Source organism: Ascaphus truei, chromosome 13, assembly GCF_040206685.1.
Source record: "Ascaphus truei isolate aAscTru1 chromosome 13, aAscTru1.hap1, whole genome shotgun sequence".
Lineage (NCBI taxonomy): Eukaryota > Metazoa > Chordata > Amphibia > Anura > Ascaphidae > Ascaphus > Ascaphus truei.
In genome coordinates, this window is record NC_134495.1 from 11759783 (window position 1) to 11777051 (window position 17269).

Genomic DNA, 17269 nt, shown 5'->3' on the forward strand with positions numbered 1-17269 from the left:
AGCGCTCCCCGTAACGCGATATATACGCAGCGCTCCCTGTAACGCGATATATACGCAGCGCTCCCTGTAACGCGATATATACGCAGCGCTCCCTGTAACGCGATATATACGCAGCGCTCCCTGTAACGCGATATATACGCAGCGCTCCCCGTAACGCGATATATACGCAGCGCTCCCCATAACGCGATATATACGCAGCGCTCCCCGTAACGCGATATATACTCAGCGCTCCCCGTAACGCGATATATACGCAGCGCTCCCCGTAACGCGATATATACGCAGCGCTCCCCGTAACGCGATATATACGCAGCGCTCCCCGTAACGCGATATATACGCAGCGCTCCCTGTAACGCGATATATACGCAGCGCTCCTCGTAACGCGATATATACGCAGCGCTCCCTGTAACGCGATATATACGCAGCGCTCCCCGTAACGCGATATACACGCAGCGCTCCTCGTAACGCGATATATACGCAGCGCTCCCCGTAACGCGATATATACTCAGCGCTCCCTGTAACGCGATATATACGCAGCGCTCCCTGTAACGCGATATATACGCAGCGTTCCCTGTAACGCGATATATACGCAGCGCTCCCTGTAACGCGGAATACACGCAGCGCTCCCCGTAACCCGGAATACACGCAGCGCTCCCCGTAACGCGGAATACACGCAGCGCTCCCCGTAACGCGGAATACACGCATCGCTCCCCGTAACACGGAATACACGCATCGCTCCCCGTAACACGGAATACACGCATCGCTCCCCGCAACGCGGAATACACGCCAGGGTGCGAGCGTTTGTGCTAATTACACTTCAGTGAATTCTCGCCTTTTATCCATCACCTTTTCTGACCGTTGTAGAAGAAGCCAAAATAAAAGGATAACCTTTACTCTAACGTTACACGCGCCGCAGAACGCACCCGCAGAACGCACCGCAGAGCTTTTTACCGCAGTCTTCCTCCTTGGGCCTTACTCTATATATCCTGAACCCGGCATTCGGGACGTTTGGAACCGAAAAATCCCCATTGAAATCCATAGGAGTTTTTGGCCCAAATGGCAACATTTCTACCCAATCTCTCCCTCCTCTGGTCAGCGCCAAGCGAATGCAACGTTGCTGTGTCTCTGCAGAGGCTGTTAGACACGCAGCACCTTCCCGCGGACATTCACATCGGTGGCAGAACACGGCTTAGCGAACGTGCGCCTACACGCTGCGTGCGTCTGTACTGGGCTATGGTCTTGTGCAGGACCTTGGCACTGAAGGGGTTAATATGGTCTGAAGTAGGGGGTTCCTTCCCGTGCTCCCCCCTTTGTTGTAACCCCCCCTCCTTCCCCTGGATGCAGATCCGAGAGATGGCGTCGGATTTGCTGGTGCGTTTTTTTCCGCCCGCTCCGGAGCCGCTGGCTCTCGCCCTGTTTGAGCTGGGCCTGGCGTCGCTCTGCAGCCCGCGCGTTCCGGAGGCAGAAGCGGGAGCTCTGCTGATGAAGACCCTGCTGCAGAGGTACCCCGGGCAGGGGGGGAGCTGCTCTGGAAGGGGGCAGGTCCCCCGGGCAGGGGGAGGTGCCCTGGGGAGAGGGGGAATTACCCAAGGGAGGGGGGGGGTTAGGTATCCCGGAGACGTACCCTGGGGTGGGGGACGGTTCCCAGGGGAGAGGGGTAAGTACCCCCGGAGACCTTCCCCCGGTAATTAGGGGGAGGAACCCCAGAGACATACCCGGGGAAACGGGAGGTACACCGGGGAGGTACCCCGGGGACAGGGGGGGTACCCCGGAGACATGCCCATGGGAGGGGGTTGAAAGTATCCCAGAGATGGAGGAGGGAGGTGCAAGGAGAGCCTGGGACACCGGGATATATAACAGGACTGAGTCACCCCCCGACCTATTCCTCTCTGACACAACCCTGTTTTCTAAAAAGAGGGCACCAAGTATAAAACAATTCTGAGTTGCTGGCCTCTGAAGTGGGTTGTTTAAGAGTTGACCTCCATGGGCCCCAGGGTAGTCAATTTTAGGCCGTGTAAAGCAATTTATGACTGTGCCTTATGGGTTAGCACTACTTAGTAAATCCGGCCCTTTATCTTGCTGTGGACAGTAATTAGATTGTAAGCTCTGCTGCACGCGGTGTTGCCGCCCTGTTGAAGGTTCTCGCCCCTCGTACAGGCCGGATGGCGCAGTGCTGTTCCCCGGAGATGCCCCGCTCACCGCGCTGCGTTTTGTGGCCCGCCTGACGGAGACGCTGCAGGATCAGTATCGCTCAGCGCGGGGAAACATGCTACGTGCGGCCACCTCTCAGCCACTGCACGGTGAGCACATCACACGCCGGCATTAACCATTCACTGCCAGAGGGGCCCCGCAGCACACTCAGCTGTTTTAACATGCAGAGTGAGATATATATATATATATGAGAGAGCTATAGATATATCAAACACCGAAAACTATATTGTGTGTGTGTGTGTGTGTGTGTGTGTATATATATGTGTATATATATATATATATATATATATATATATATACATATACACACACACACACAGCCATATATATCTGTACCATGCAAAGCAATATAAATCTATACCACAAACTATGTATATCAAACTGATTATTTTAACTCCTTCCACATTACCGTTGGAACTACGATCATTCACCCAGTAGCCCAAGCACGCTGCCTCGGGGTCACACTCGACTCCTCTCTCACATTCTCCTCTCACATTCAGAACGTTTCTAAAACTTGTCACTTTTTCCTCCGCAATATAACAAAGATTCGCCCTTTCCTCTGTTGCTCGACTGCTAAAACTCTGACTCGGGCCCTCATTCTCTCCCGTATCGATTACTGTAACCTCCTGCTGTCCGGCCTTCCTGCCTCTCACCTGTCTCCCCTACAATCTATCCTAAATGCTGCTGCCAGAATCACTCTACTCTTTCCTAAATCTGTCTCCGCGTCTCCCCTCCTGAAATCCCTCTCCTGGCTTCCGATCAAACACTCAATTCTCCTCCTCCCTTTTAAAGCTTTACACTCTTCGGCCCCTCCTTACATCTCAGCCCTAATTTCTCGTTATGCACCATCCAGACTCTTGCGTTCCTCTCAAGGATGTCTTCTTTCTACCCCCTTTGTATCTAAAGCTCTCTCCCGTCTTAAACCTTTTTCACTGACTGCCCCACACCTCTGGAATGCCCTTCCCCTCAGTACCCGACTAGCACCCTCTCTATCCACTTTTAAGACCCACCTTAAGACACACTTGCTTAAAGAAGCATATGAATAGCACTGTGGATATTCTGAACACATGATACATAAAGCTTGGCCCCCTGCAGACGCACTTACCAGAACTCCCTCCTACTGTCTCTGTACGTTCTCCCTACCTACCAATTAGACTGTAAGCTCCTCGGGGCAGGGACTCCTCTTCCTTAATGTTACTTTTGTCTGAAGCGCTTATTCCCATGATCTGTTTATATTATCTGTTATTTATTTGATTACCACGTGTATTACTGCTGTGAAGCGCTATGTACGTTAATGGCGCTATATAAATAAAGACATACAATACAATATCATTAAATTACAGGTGCAGTATCCCTCTCTCCCCCAGCACACCCCATCTCTCTCTCCCCCCCCTCTCTCTCTCACCCCCTATCTCTCTTACCCCATCTCTCCCTCTTCCCCATCTCTCCCCCGTCTCTCTCCCCCCCGTCTCTCTCCCCCTCTCTCCCTCCCCCCCTCTTTCTCTCCCTCCCCCACTCTCTCTCTCCCTCCCCCCCTCTCTCTCTCCCTCCCCCCCTCTCTCCCTCCCCCCCTCTCTCTCTCGCCCCCCACCTCTCCCCCACACACTCACTCCCTCTTTCCCTCCTCTCCCCCTGTAGGGGTCCTCCGGGCTCTGCGTGTGTGTTTATTGGAGGTTCCCGCTGTCTCTCTCTCCATCTCTCGTGCTGACCTCACTCCCCGCTGGAGCCGCCTCCTGCAGGACCTGGTGAGCTCCCTGCGAGAGATGGCTTCCTTCATCCTGAGTGTGCTGTACGGGACGCAGGGGGCGGAGCCTCCAGGTGAGCGGAGCTTGGCCAGGTGACACATACAAGCAGTTCAGGGCACAGAGAGAGCCAGGAGGAACACGGGAGGGGGAGGGGGAGGAGGGGGGGGGGGCAGCCAGAGATTTGGGCGCTCGGAGAGCTGGGATTTAATTTGCAGGTTTGGTTATAATTATCACTTTGCCATATTTGTGCCCTGCATATACACCAATATGTTCGTCTGCGCATTCATTGTACTCGTTATCACGGCGTGAAACGCAAATATCGGCGCCACTGCGCCTTATTTCCCGAGAGAGCAATCCTGCATAACCTCTAATTCTTAATTCGCGTTCCGCTCTCGCTCAGTGGCGCCAGCTCCATCGCTTGCTGACATGGGGATGGCAGTCGGCGCTCTGATCGCGCAGGGGCGAGGCCTGGAGGAGGCGCAGGGGGCGGTCCTTCTGTCAGAGGAGCACAGCCTCATCATGACCTGCTGCTGGGTCTCCTTAAAGGTGAGAATTGATCTCTCCCTCTCCCCCCCCCACACAGCACCCAGACTGCACCTCCCTCTCCCCCCCTCCACACAGCACCCAGACTGCACCTCCCTCTCCCCCCCCTCCTCACACAGCACCCAGACTGCACCTCCCTCTCCCCCCCCTCCTCACACAGCACCCAGACTGCACCTCCCTCTCCCCCCTCACACAGCACCCAGACTGCACCTCCCTCTCCCCCCCTCCACACAGCACCCAGACTGCACCTCCCTCTCCCCCCCTCCACACAGCACCCAGACTGCACCTCCCTCTCCCCCCCCTCCTCACACAGCACCCAGACTGCACCTCCCTCTCCCCCCCCTCCTCACACAGCACCCAGACTGCACCTCCCTCTCCCCCTCACACAGCACCCAGACTGCACCTCCCTCTCCCCCCCCTCCTCACACAGCACCCAGACTGCACCTCCCTCTCCCCCCCCCTCCTCAGACTGCACCTCCCTCTCCCCCCCCACACAGCACCCAGACTGCACCTCCCTCTCCCCTCCCCACACAGCACCCAGACTGCACCTCCCTCTCCCCCCCCCCCTCACACAACACCCAGACTGCACCTCCCTCTCCCCCCCCCCTCACACAGCACCCAGACTGCACCTCCCCCCCCTCACACAGCACCCAGACTGCACCTCCCCCCCTTCACACAGCACCCAGACTGCACCTCCCCCCCCCCTCACACAGCACCCAGACTGCACCTCCCCCCCTTCACACAGCAACCAGACTGCACCTCCCCCCCTCACACAGCACCCAGACTGCACCTCCCCCCCCTCACACAGCACCCTTCTTACCCCTCCCCCCCTCACACAGCACCCTTCTTCCCCCTCTCCCTCCGCCTGCTCAGGAGATCGGGGAGCTGCTGGGGCCCCTCGTGGAGAAGTTGATGTCTGTACGTCTCCCGCCTGGCGCTGCTCCCCTCCTCCCTCTCTCTGCGGTGCAGCAATCGGCGGCAACTTACCAGGACATATTCCTGCGATGCCGGCACTGGGTGAGTCCGATTTCAATGGCGCCGACATATTCCGCAGTGTTGTAAATTGTGTGTGGGGGGGGGGGGGGGCCGAATATAGCATTGTGTGGCAGAAATACATGTGTGTGAAGACAAACCGGACAGTGAGAAGGAGGTGTAAAGGGAGAAGCGTAGAAGCGCGTGCGTGCGCACGCCATGACGGGGCCGGAGCCTTAGTGTAGGGAGAGTTGTGGTGAGCGTGGGAGGAGGACATGCGAGGGGATAGGAGGGAGAGGGGGGGACGAGGAGAGAAGACGGGAGATGCACTCAGTAACTGGTGGAAAGTCAGTCAGGGTGTGTCCTGCAGGGGGCAGTAGATGGGGGTATTTGTGGATCTGTCCTGCAGGGGGCAGTAGAAGGGGGTAATTGTGGGTGTGTCGTGCAGGGGGCAAGAGATGGGGGTAATTGTGGGTGTGTCCTGCAGGGGGCAGTAGATGGGGTAATTCTGGATGTGTCCTGCAGGGGGCAGTAGATGGGGTAATTCTGGATGTGTCCTGCAGGGGGCAGTAGATGAGGGTATTTGTGGGTCTATCCTGCAGGGGGCAGTAGAGTAGTCGTAATTCTGGGTGTGTCCTGCAGGGGGCAGTAGATGAGGGTAATTCTGGGTGTGTCCTGCAGGGGGCAGTAGATGAGGGTAATTCTGGGTGTGTCCTGCAGGGGGCAGTAGATGGGGGTATTTGTGGATCTGTCCTGCAGGGGGCAGTAGGTGAGGGTAATTGTGGGTGTGTCGTGCAGGGGGCAGTAGATGGGGGGTAATTCTAGGTGTGCCCTACAGGGGGCAAGAGATGGGGGTATTTGTGGGTCTGTCCTGCAGGGGGCAGTAGATGAGGGTATTTGTGGGTCTGTCCTGCAGGGGGCAGTAGATGGGGGTAATTCTGGGTGTGTCCTGCAGGGGGCAGTAGATGGGGTAATTCTGGGTGTGTCCTGCAGGGGGCAGTAGATGGCTGCAGTGCAGGATTTACCCGACTCTGTACAACTTTGCTTCACCACGAAGATTCAAAGCTCAGAGATCTTCCCCGGGACATGATGGACCAGGTACTGTAAAAGGCTATCTCCCGCTGTGTGTGACATGCACGGCTATCTCTCGCTGTGTGTGGCTGTCTCCCTCTGACTCTGTACACCCTCTCTTATGCTCTCACACTCTCCCCCGCTCTCACACTTTCTCCCTCGCAGGCACTGGCGCTCTCTCGCTCGCACTGCTCTCTCCTTTGCTCTCTTGCGTTCTCTCTCTCTCGCGCGTGCTCTCTCTCTCGCGCGCTCTCACACTCTCCCCCGCAGGCCCTGGTGCTCTCTATCACTCGTGTTCTCGCTCTCTCACGCGCTCTCGCTCTCTCTCCCCCGCAGGCCCTGGCGCTCTCTCGCTCGCAGTGCGCTCTCTCGGTCACCCGCAGAGCTGCCGGTTTCCCTGTGCTCCTCGTGTGCGTCCTGTGCGCAGAGGGTCCCCAACGCCCGCTCCTCGCGTCCTGCGTGCGCTCGTTACAGGCGCTCGCCCAGGAGCCGCTCCCTCCCAACTGGGACCAGACCCGAGACCTGCCGCAGGTGACACAGGAGCGGAGGTGTGATGTCATGTTTGTGTGAAGTGTACATGAGGTCACTAGTAGATGGGAATTTGATGTCATTAGATCAGAGGGGTGGGTGTGTGATGTGACTGGGGCGTGTGATCTCATTGTGAGATCAGAGAGGGCTGTGTGTGTGTGTGTGTGTGATGTCACTGTGAGATCAGAGGGGTGTGTGTGATGTCACTGTGGCATGTGATGTCACTGTGAGATCAGAGGGGTGTCTGTGTGATGTCACTGGGCATGTTCTCTGACAGCACCCTCCCTGCAGGTGTCAGCGGTGCATGCTCTGCAGACGATGCTTCGCTCCGCGGGCCTGCGCTCCGCTCTGCTCACCCATGCCGTCCCTGTGATGTCACTCACCCTCCGCGCTCTGCGCTCTCCCTGCTGGGCCATGCGCAATGCCGCACTGCAGCTTTTCAGTAAGTTGTGCTCAAGCGCAGTCAGAGATAGCCGTGTGTCAGGAAATTACACACCTGTGTCCTAAATTACACACCTGTCAGGAAATTACACACCTGTGTCCTAAATTACACACCTGTGTCCTAAATTACACACCTGTGTCAGGAAATTACACACCTGTGTCAGGAAATTACACACCTGTGTCCTAAATTACACACCTGTCAGGAAATTACACACCTGTGTCCTAAATTACACACCTGTGTCCTAAATTACACACCTGTGTCCTAAATTACACACCTGTGTCCTAAATTACACACCTGTGTCAGGAAATTACACACCTGTGTCCTAAATTACACACCTGTGTCAGGAAATTACACACCTGTGTCCTAAATTACACACCTGTGTCAGGAAATTACACACCTGTGTCCTAAATTACACACCTGTCAGGAAATTACACACCTGTGTCCTAAATTACACACCTGTGTCCTAAATTACACACCTGTGTCAGGAAATTACACACCTGTGTCCTAAATTACACACCTGTGTCAGGAAATTACACACCTGTGTCAGGAAATTACACCCCTGTGTCAGGAGATTACAGACCTGTCTTATAGCAGGTTTGAGACACCTGTGTAGGTCTCGCTGTGAGACAGTGTTTTGTGTGTGTGTGTGTGTGTGTGTGTGTGTGTGTGTCTCACTGAGAGACGGCTGCACATATCTGTGTATGTCTCACTGAGAAACAAAAAGCTGTATGGTGCTCTTGAACAAATATCAGTGGCTGATATAAGCCTGAATGAAGTAATTCCAACAGACCAATGATCACATGTAGATCAACACCTAAATCCACTATGAATCGAGTAGCTGGATGGAGCGCCACTATAGGATAAGTAACAACTCCCACTGGCTAGTGTCCAGTCAGATGTACATCGATGTGGAACAGTGAAAGGTGCACAAGAGTAAATGACTCACATCTGTGTGGTCTTCAGTGACATTCCTCCTCCGGTGTGTGCCTCCGGTGTGTGCCTCCGGTGTGTGCCTCCGGTGTGTGCCACCGGTGTGTGCCTCCGGTGTGTGCCACCGGTGTGTGCCTCCGGTGTGTGCCTCCGGTGTGTGCCTCCGGTGTGTGCCTCCGGTGTGTGCCACCGGTGTGTGCCTCCGGTGTGTGCCTCCGGTGTGTGCCTCCGGTGTGTGCCTCCGGTGTGTGCCTCCGGTGTGTGCCACCGGTGTGTGCCTCCGGTGTGTGCCTCCGGTGTGTGCCTCCGGTGTGTGCCTCCGGTGTGTGCCTCCGGTGTGTGCCACCGGTGTGTGCCACCGGTGTGTGCCTCCGGTGTGTGCCTCCGGTGTGTGCCTCCGTTTTTCCATGGATTTACACAAACGAGCCCACGGGCCTCCACCAATGCGTTTCGAGGTGCACCTTGATAAAGAGCGTTCCGCTCGAAACGCGTTGGTGGGGGAGCGTGGGCTCGTTTGTGTTTTGATCCATTAGATATTTTCATTTATGGGACACACTCTCTCTTGCAGTTTTTCCTTTTTTCACTGGGCACAGTAGTGCTCCAACTTTCCCTTGTATGTCTCACTGAGAGACGGCTGCGTGTGTGTGTCTGGCGGAGAGACAGCTGCGTGTGTGTGTCTGGCGGAGAGACGGCTGCGTGTGTGTGTGTGTGTCTGGCTGAGAGACGGCTGCGTGTGTACGTCTCGCTGAGAGACGGCTGCGTGTGTACGTCTGGCTGAGAGACGGCTGCGTGTGTGTGTGTCTGGCTGAGAGACGGCTGCGTGTGTACGTCTCGCTGAGAGACGGCTGCGTGTGTACGTCTCGCTGAGAGACGGCTGCGTGTGTACGTCTCGCTGAGAGACGGCTGCGTGTGTGTATCTCGCTGAGAGACGGCTGCGTGTGTGTGTCTGGCTGAGAGACGGCGGTGTGTGTGTCTCGCTGAGAGACGGCTGCGTGTGTGTGTCTGGCTGAGAGACGGCGGTGTGTGTGTGTCTCGCTGAGAGACGGCTGCTTGTGTGTGTCTCGCTGAGAGACGGCTGCGTGTGTGTGTGTCTCGCTGAGAGACGGCTGCGTGTGTGTGTCTCGCTGAGAGACGGCTGCGTGTGTGTGTCTCGCTGAGATTTGTTCGGGGGTTGCCTCTGTGTGACTGTCCCCCTTCTCTCTCAGGCGCTCTCACGGGCGGTATGCTGGGACTGTCTCGCAGTGAGGGTGCGCTGCAGAGCGCTTTGCCTGTGGGTGTTCTGCTGCGGAGGTTCCCGGGGCTGCGGGACGTTTTGCTGCAGGAGCTGCGCGGGGGGGAGACGCTGGCTGGGCGATTCCAGCTGCATCCGAGTCTGCACCCGCCCCTCACCCTGCTCGCCATCCTGCAGTCAGGGGGCGATAGCGAGGCCAGGTACCGCTCTGTAGGGGATGAGGAGGGGGTGACGCTCTGCAGGGGATGAGGAGGGGGTGACTCTCCGATGTTCTTCTTTTTGACATCAGCTGTTTACTGGAGCCCCTGCTGGCCCTGGCAGGAAACCCCATCTACGCGGTACGTGTCATGGCCGCCCGCACCCTCGTGCCAGTCGTCCCCGTGACGGATTACCACACTCTGCTGCTCCGATTGGTGGGGGAGCTTCCCCATGAGAATGAAGAGGTTTCCCACAATGCACTGCACGGCCGCTTGCTGCAGATCCAGGCTCTGCTGGTTCCGGCCCTGAGGGACGAGTGGTGAGAACAGAGGCGGGGGGCAACTTCCCATTCAGAGTCTCACCCCAAAGCTCTCGCTTGCTCTCGCTCTCTCACCCCAAAACTCTCACTCGCTCTCTCGCCCCAAAGCTCTCGCTCTCTCGCCCCAAAGCTCTCGCTCTCTCACCCCAAAGCTCTCGCTCTCTCACCCCAAAGCTCTCGCTCTCTCACCTTGCTATCTCCTCTGTCATTCTTTGTCTTTCTTTTTCTCTTCCATTACTTTTCACTTTCCTGGTGTCAGGTTTCTCATAAACAGTTCTGTAATCCAGGTTATTCCCTCTCTCTCTGATCCACTCTACGCTCTCTCTCCTCGCTCTCTTCTCTCTCTCCCCGCTCTCTGCTCTCTCTCCCCGCTCTCCCCGCTCTCTGCTCTCTCTCCCCGCTCTCTGCTCTCTCTCCCCGCTCTCTGCTCTCTGCTCTCTCTCTCCCCGCTCTCTGCTCTCTCTCTCTGCTCTCTCTCTCTGCTCTCTCTCTCTGCTCTCTCTCTCCCCGCTCTCTGCTCTCTCTCTCTGCTCTCTCTCTCCCCGCTCTCTGCTCTCTCCCCGCTCTCTGCTCTCTCTCTCCCCGCTCTCTGCTCTCTCTCCCCGCTCTCTGCTCTCTCTCTCCCCGCTCTCTGCTCTCTCTCTCCCCGCTCTCTGCTCTCTCTCTCCCCGCTCTCTGCTCTCTCTCTGCTCTCTCTCTCCCCGCTCTCTGCTCTCGCTCTCTGCTCTCTCTGTCTCCCCGCTCTCTGCTCTCTCTGTCTCCCCGCTCTCTGCTCTCTCTGTCATCCCGCTCTCTGCTCTCTGTTCTCTCTCTCCCCTCTCTCCCCGCTCTCTGCTCTCTCTCTCCCCGCTCTCTGCTCTCTCTCTCTGCTCTATCTCTCCCGGCTCTCTGCGCTCTCTCCCCGCTCTCTCTGCTCTCTCTGCTCTCTCTCTCTCCCCGCTCTCTCTCTCTCTGCTCTCTCTCCCCGCTCTCTGCTCTCTGCTCTCTCTCCCCGCTCTCTCTGCTCTCTCTCTGCTCTCTCTCCCCGCTCTCTCTCCTCTCTCTCTCTCCCCGCTCTCTCTCCCCCCAGTCTGCCAGTTGGTGTTGTGCAGCAGGTTGCCCAGCTGTTGCTTGCGTTGCTTTGGCTGCTCACTCCAGCACAGAGATGCCCGCTGGTGCGAGCTGCTTTCCTTGGTGTCCTCTCCACCCTGGCACCGAGCTGCGGGAAGGACTTTGCCAGCCGAGTGCGGGAGGCAGCGGGCACGGAGCTCAGTGCCCAGGAACGGGGGGTACAGGTGAGGGGCGTCTCTTCTGTAGTGCTGGGGTCAGGAGATCCTTTCGTTCCACATCCCTTATTCTATATGTCTCCTTGTTTCTCCTCCTTCTGTTATTCTTTCTCTATCGTCTTCCTCTGTCTGTCTCTCCATCCCTCCCTTATTCTATCTGTCTCTCCATCCCTCCCTTCCTCTGTCTGTCTCTCCCTCCCTTCCTCTGTCTGTCTCTCCATCCCTCCCTTATTCTATCTGTCTCTCCATCCCTCCCTTCCTCTGTCTGTCTCTCCCTCCCTTCCTCTGTCTGTCTCTCCATCCCTCCCTCTGTCTGTCTCTCCATCCCTCCCTCCCTTCCTTCCCTCAGTCTCTCCCTCCCTCCCTTCCCTCAGTCTCTCCCTCCCTCTGTCTGTCCCTCCATCCATCCCTCCCTCCCTCCCTTCCCTCAGTCTCTCCATCCCTCCCTTCCTCTGTCTGTCTCTCCCTCCCTCTGTCTGTCTCTCCCTCTGTCCCTCCCTCCCTCTGTCTGTCTCTCCATCCCTCCCTTCCTCTGTCTGTCTCTCCATCCCTCCCTTCCTCTGTCTGTCTCTCCATCCCTCCCTCCCTTCCTTCCCTCAGTCTCTCCCTCCCTTCCCTCAGTCTCTCCCTCCCTCTGTCTGTCCCTCCATCCATCCCTCCCTCCCTCCCTCCCTTCCCTCAGTCTCTCCATCCCTCCCTTCCTCTGTCTGTCTCTCCCTCCCTCTGTCTGTCTCTCCCTCTGTCCCTCCCTCCCTCTGTCTGTCTCTCCATCCCTCCCTTCCTCTGTCTGTCTCTCCATCCCTCCCTTCCTCTGTCTGTCTCTCCATCCCTCCCTCCCTTCCTTCCCTCAGTCCCTCCCTCTGTCTGTCTCTCCCTCCCTCTATCTGTCTCTCCCTCCCTCCCTCTGTCTCTCCCTCCCTCCCTCTGTCTGTCTCTCCCTCCCTCCCTCCCTCTGTCCCTCCCTCCCTCTGTCCCTCCCTCCCTCTGTCTGTCTCTCCCTCTTTCCCTCTGTCTATCCCTCCCTCCCTCCCTCTGTCTCTCCCTCTGTCTCTCCCTCCCTTCCTCTGTCTATCCCTCCCTCCCTCCGTCCCTCCCTTCCTCTGTCTGTCTCTCCATCCCTCCCTCCCTTCCTCTGTCTGTCTCTCCATCCCTCCCTCTGTCTGTCTCTCCCTCCCTCCCTCTGTCTGTCTCTCCCTCACTCCCTCTGTCTCTCCCCCCCTCCCTCCCTCTGTCTCTCCCTCCCTCCTTCCCTCTGTCTCTCCCTCCCTCTCTCCATCCCTCCATCCCTCCCTCCCTCTGTCTCTCCCTCCCTCTGTCTCTCCCTCCCTCCCTCTGTCTCTCCCTCCCTCTGTCTCTCCCTCCCTCCCTCTGTCGGTCCCTCCCTCCCTTCCCTCAGTCTCATACCTCTCTCTTCCGTCCCTCTCAGGTGGGCTCTGCAGTTTTCCATGAGGCCTGTGTTCTGTATCTCTGCAGTGAGGCTGCCCGCTCCTCTGACCCGGGGGTGCATGCCGGCCTGTGCCAGCTCCTGCAGGAGCGCCATGTGTCTGCGCTCAGGTGGCTGTGTGAGCGGCAGGAGGGGGAGATGTCCCCGGCTCTGGGCGAGGCCGCGAGGGGCACGTTACAGGTCAGGATATAGAACAGCAACAAAGATTTCTAAACATAGATGAGTACTCCCCCGGATCTGTAAATAAATGACTGGATCTCCCGGATCTGTAAATAAATGACTGGATCCCCCAGATCTGTAAATAAATGACTGGATCCCCTGGATCTGTAAATAAATTAATGGATCCCCCGAATCTGTAAATAAATTAGTGGAACCCCCAGATCTGTCAATAAATGACTGTCGTCCCGTTGCTTTTCTACGTGTATTTACAATTCTGCATTATAAGCTTCATGCAGCCACCTCTGTGGTGTAATCTTGGCAGTTGCCTGCAAATTGTAGACCGGATTGCACAGGAGACAGACTGATTCCTGTGCAGCTGCAGGATTCGGGGCCGTGAGATCCCTCCCTGTGCTCAGTGACTGCCCATCACACACTCACTTTCTTCCTCCCTCCCTCTCTCGCCTATCACCCCCCCACCCCCCTCCCCAGGACATGCTGTGCTCCGTGTTGCTATCTGCGGGTCCCTCTGAGGGTCTCCGGCTGTTTTTGGAAGCCTATGTTCACATGCACAGACTGTGGCCCCCGCTCCCAGGTCTCCCCGCTGCCAAATCCCAGGACCTGCAGAGTGTCCAGATCCTGCTCAATCTCCTGGAATCGAGCAGAGGGGGCCCACGGTTCCAGGGCCACACACTGTGCACACTCAGCCTGCTGCTGGCACACGGGTAAGGGGCCAGCCGAGGAGGGAAGGTGTGTGTGTGTTTGTGTGTGTGTGTGTAGGGATGGGGTATATATATATATATATGTGTGTGTGTGTCGGATCTGAGGGTTTGTGAGTGTTGGGGGTGAGACTGTGCTGGGAAGAGTGTAAGATCTGGAGGGGTGTAAGGATGTGTTTGGGGTGAGGTGTAGATGGGGGGGTTTGGGATGAAGATTAGAGGGAGGGTAAGGTGAGGTTTGGAGAGTGGCGTGTCATGTTGCTCTGGGATTGGGTGCCACTATGCCAATCTCACCCGTAGCCCGCTGCTGGAAGACATCTCTCTGGTCTCCCGCTGGCTCTCGGCGCTCTCCTCCTGCGCTGACCCCACCGTGTCCTGCGAGGAACTCCGATTGGCTGCTGCTCAGGCCCTGCAGCTGGCTGGATCCGGCCTTGTGAGAGGGGCACTTGGTGGAGGCAGCCCGGACCTCAAACCGCTGGCAGTGAGGTGAGAACCCATGCCACTGCGGCTCTGAGCGCCACTAACCCCGTCTGCTCACATACTCCCCTCCCATCTCCTTCATTCTCTTCTCTCCTTCCCCCGCCCCCCTGTAATTCTCCCCCCTTTCTCCCCTCTTAGGGCTGTAGTGTTGGGAGTGGATCTCCTGCAGGATGAGGACCGAGCAGTGCGGGGAGCTGCCGCGCGTTTCGCAGTGGGTGCCCTGGACCTGCCGGGCGAGGTGACCCTGCAGAGTGACCGGGCCCTTCTCCGGCTCCTGCGGCTCCTGACCGACGAGTTCTGGAGCTACGAGGAGACCTTGACCGCTCTGCTGCTCCGCCTGCCCCCGTGTGACCTGTACGCTGCGCTCTGCACTTTGCAGGACAGGTAAATGGGGCGGGGGGACATGGGTCCCCACTGTCTGTCACTGCAGTGGGTGGGACACTCCATGGCGGATCGCTTCTTTCTGCCTTTGTTAGTGGTGGGAGAGAGTCTGTTCCCCTCCCATTGATCCCTCGGTTCCCCTTCGTGGTGTGCGGCCCGCTCCGTGGTTTGGTGGCCTTATGTTGAGTTCTGCCTGTGTGTGACATGGGTGACACGGTCCCACTGTCCCCTGCAGGTCATGCAGTTTGTACGAGCAGGACGAGCCCAACGCGTTTGCAGACCACCTGTTCATCTCCTCCCTACTACTTCCGCTGCTCGGCGCTCTGCTGGACTCCATGTGTTACTCGGCACTTCTCTGTCCCGCTGTCCTGCAGTGGGTGGCACGCACAGCGACTCTGCTGAGAGAGCAGATACAGAGGTGCCAGCACTGGGGGCGTGAGCAGGGTAAGGACTACCCCTAAATACTTGCATCAGGAGTATAGTAAGCTGGGTCACCGTGCGGGGACAGGTCCTCTGGGCAGTATGTGACGTCTGTCACCCTCCGGGAGAGGGACACACTGTGTCACCGTGCGGGGACAGGTCCTCTGGGCAGTAAGTGACGTATGTCACCCTCCGGGAGAGGGACACACTGTGTCACCCTGCGGCAGAGGGACAGATCCTCCGCAGACGTAGCATACATGTTCCAATGCAGGGAAGGGCCAACTCCAGTCCTTAAGGGCCACCAACAGGTCAGGTTTTAAGTATATCCCTGCTTCAGCACAGGTGGCCCAATCATTATGATTTCTGCGTCATTCTGACTGAGCCACTGATTGAGCCACCTGTGCTGAAGCAGGGATATCCTTAAAACCTTATCTGTTGGTGGGTCTTGAGGACTGGAGTTACTCCTATTCTAATGCTTCATTTCTCCCCCCCAGGTGCTGTCTCCCCTCTTTGGCTGAGGGCGTCGGGGTCCCCCCGTGTCCACGCTGCCGTTTTGGGGTTGCTGATTCGCGGGGAGCTCCTCCTCGGAGCTCTGGAGACATTAAGCAGCAGTGGGGTGCAGATCGCGGACCTCGGGTTCCCAGCGGGGGGTCTGAGGGAGGAGCTGGGGGAGCTGCGGGGGGAACTGAGGCTGCACGGGTTGGGGACCTTCGGGGTGGGGACCCTCGGGGTGGGGACTACCGTGTGAGAACTACAGAGACATTCACACGCAGGACGGTACCAGTGCATCGTCTGCGGGGGGATCGAGGGGCGTTTTTCTTCGTAACCGCGTCAGTGCCGTTCTCGTGTACTGACGGTATTAACCCCTTTTGCTACCAGAACACACGGCTGCATATCCTTTGAATCCAATCTAGAAAACCCAAAGCAAAGCCTGCGCTATGACAAAGTTGCGCCAAAGCTGGTAGAAGCATAATATGCAAAAGGAGACAAAATAAACAAGATGAGAATTTGGTGCAATCTATCCGAAAATGTGTCAAATAAAAACGTGATAATTGACACTCACATGTGCGAGTCTAGAACCGGCACATAAAGGTTCCTTCCCCCCCGAGGGAGCGATGTGATGTCATCTGTTCTGTTAGCGTTGAAAAAATGGCAAGAGAAAGAACAGATCTGTTTCCGGGAGGCCCGCACGCCTCTGGGGAGGGGGTGGGGGTCTGGGAGACGGGTGCATTATGTTTGAGAACAAGATCAACAATATCAACAATATCAACTCACAGATAGCAACATAAGCTTATCTGTATCTTTAAAACAACGTTGGAGAGATACTGTGCGCACAGCAAGCGCGCACACCGCGACCTTCTGTTTGTGCGATTTGGGAACTATGGCCGCGTGTTCCTGCCGTCCGAGATGGAGAACACGGGGTGAAGTCTCTACTGACTTTGGTCCTGGATTCCGATTCTTAGTTGGCAGGGACAGTTTTATAATGTAAGTCCGTGAGATTATATTCCTCCCACCATCACTACATCCGTTTGTGTATGTATTTTATTTAGCGCCCCAATATGTTACATAGTTACATATACATTACATAGTTACATAGGAGATGAGGTTGAAAAAAAGACATGCGTCCCATCAAGTTCAACCTATGCTAAATTTAGACAACAGATACTTTATCCTGTATCTATACTTACTTATTGATCCAGAGGAAGACAAACAGAAAACCCCAGTGTCATATCATCCAATGATATCTCGTAAGGGGAAAAATAAATTCCTTCCTGACTCCAGTAATGGCAATCGGATTAATCCCTGGATCAACATCCTTCCTATTTTTACTTATTTGGTATATCCCTGTATACCTTTCCTTTCTAAAAAGATGACCAACCTTCTTGTGAACAAATCTATTGTATCTGCCATCACAGTCTCCGTGGGTAATGTGTTCTGTATCCTTCTAATCCATCACCCTGCCATGTGTTACACGCGCCTCTGCCAGACTTTTATACCCATTAAAACGGGTCTAGTTTCCCGTATATTGTGTGTGCTACACAGCACCCGGACGCACTTGTAACTGAATCCCGTTAAGCCCCAAATGTGGCAAAAAAAAAAAGAAAAAATTGTGACTATAGCGCTAAAGTATCTAAAACTAATCAGTGATAAAACAAATAGTGACAATATTACACCCTTTACATAAAGATTAGGCTGCCTGATAACTACTGCCTAGTA

At 56.1% G+C, this 17269-nt stretch overlaps 1 protein-coding gene across 4 annotated transcripts in view; it reads left to right on the forward strand.

The window, feature by feature from the left end:
* The window catches only part of LOC142464879 (tRNA (32-2'-O)-methyltransferase regulator THADA-like), an 89045-nt gene extending 72469 nt beyond the window's left edge, over positions 1 to 16576 (forward strand). For 2 of the 4 annotated variants that reach the window (XM_075568513.1, XM_075568511.1), the window contains exons 15-31: positions 1342 to 1499; positions 2155 to 2297; positions 3847 to 4026; positions 4354 to 4499; positions 5370 to 5513; positions 6462 to 6566; positions 6876 to 7070; positions 7359 to 7509; positions 9645 to 9870; positions 9960 to 10187; positions 11257 to 11461; positions 12879 to 13076; positions 13545 to 13777; positions 14072 to 14257; positions 14390 to 14635; positions 14868 to 15076; positions 15547 to 16576. In XM_075568513.1, the coding sequence (XP_075424628.1) occupies positions 1342 to 1499; positions 2155 to 2297; positions 3847 to 4026; positions 4354 to 4499; positions 5370 to 5513; positions 6462 to 6566; positions 6876 to 7070; positions 7359 to 7509; positions 9645 to 9870; positions 9960 to 10187; positions 11257 to 11461; positions 12879 to 13076; positions 13545 to 13777; positions 14072 to 14257; positions 14390 to 14635; positions 14868 to 15076; positions 15547 to 15800 (3207 nt within the window). In that variant the 3' untranslated portion in view covers positions 15801 to 16576. Of the gene's footprint in view, positions 1 to 1341; positions 1500 to 2154; positions 2298 to 3846; positions 4027 to 4353; positions 4500 to 5369; positions 5514 to 6461; positions 6567 to 6875; positions 7071 to 7358; positions 7510 to 9644; positions 9871 to 9959; positions 10188 to 11256; positions 11462 to 12878; positions 13077 to 13544; positions 13778 to 14071; positions 14258 to 14389; positions 14636 to 14867; positions 15077 to 15546 lie in introns of those variants that run through there. The other 2 variants (XM_075568512.1, XM_075568514.1) reach the window with 2 other exon arrangements.
* Positions 16577 to 17269: the final 693 nt, after the last annotated feature.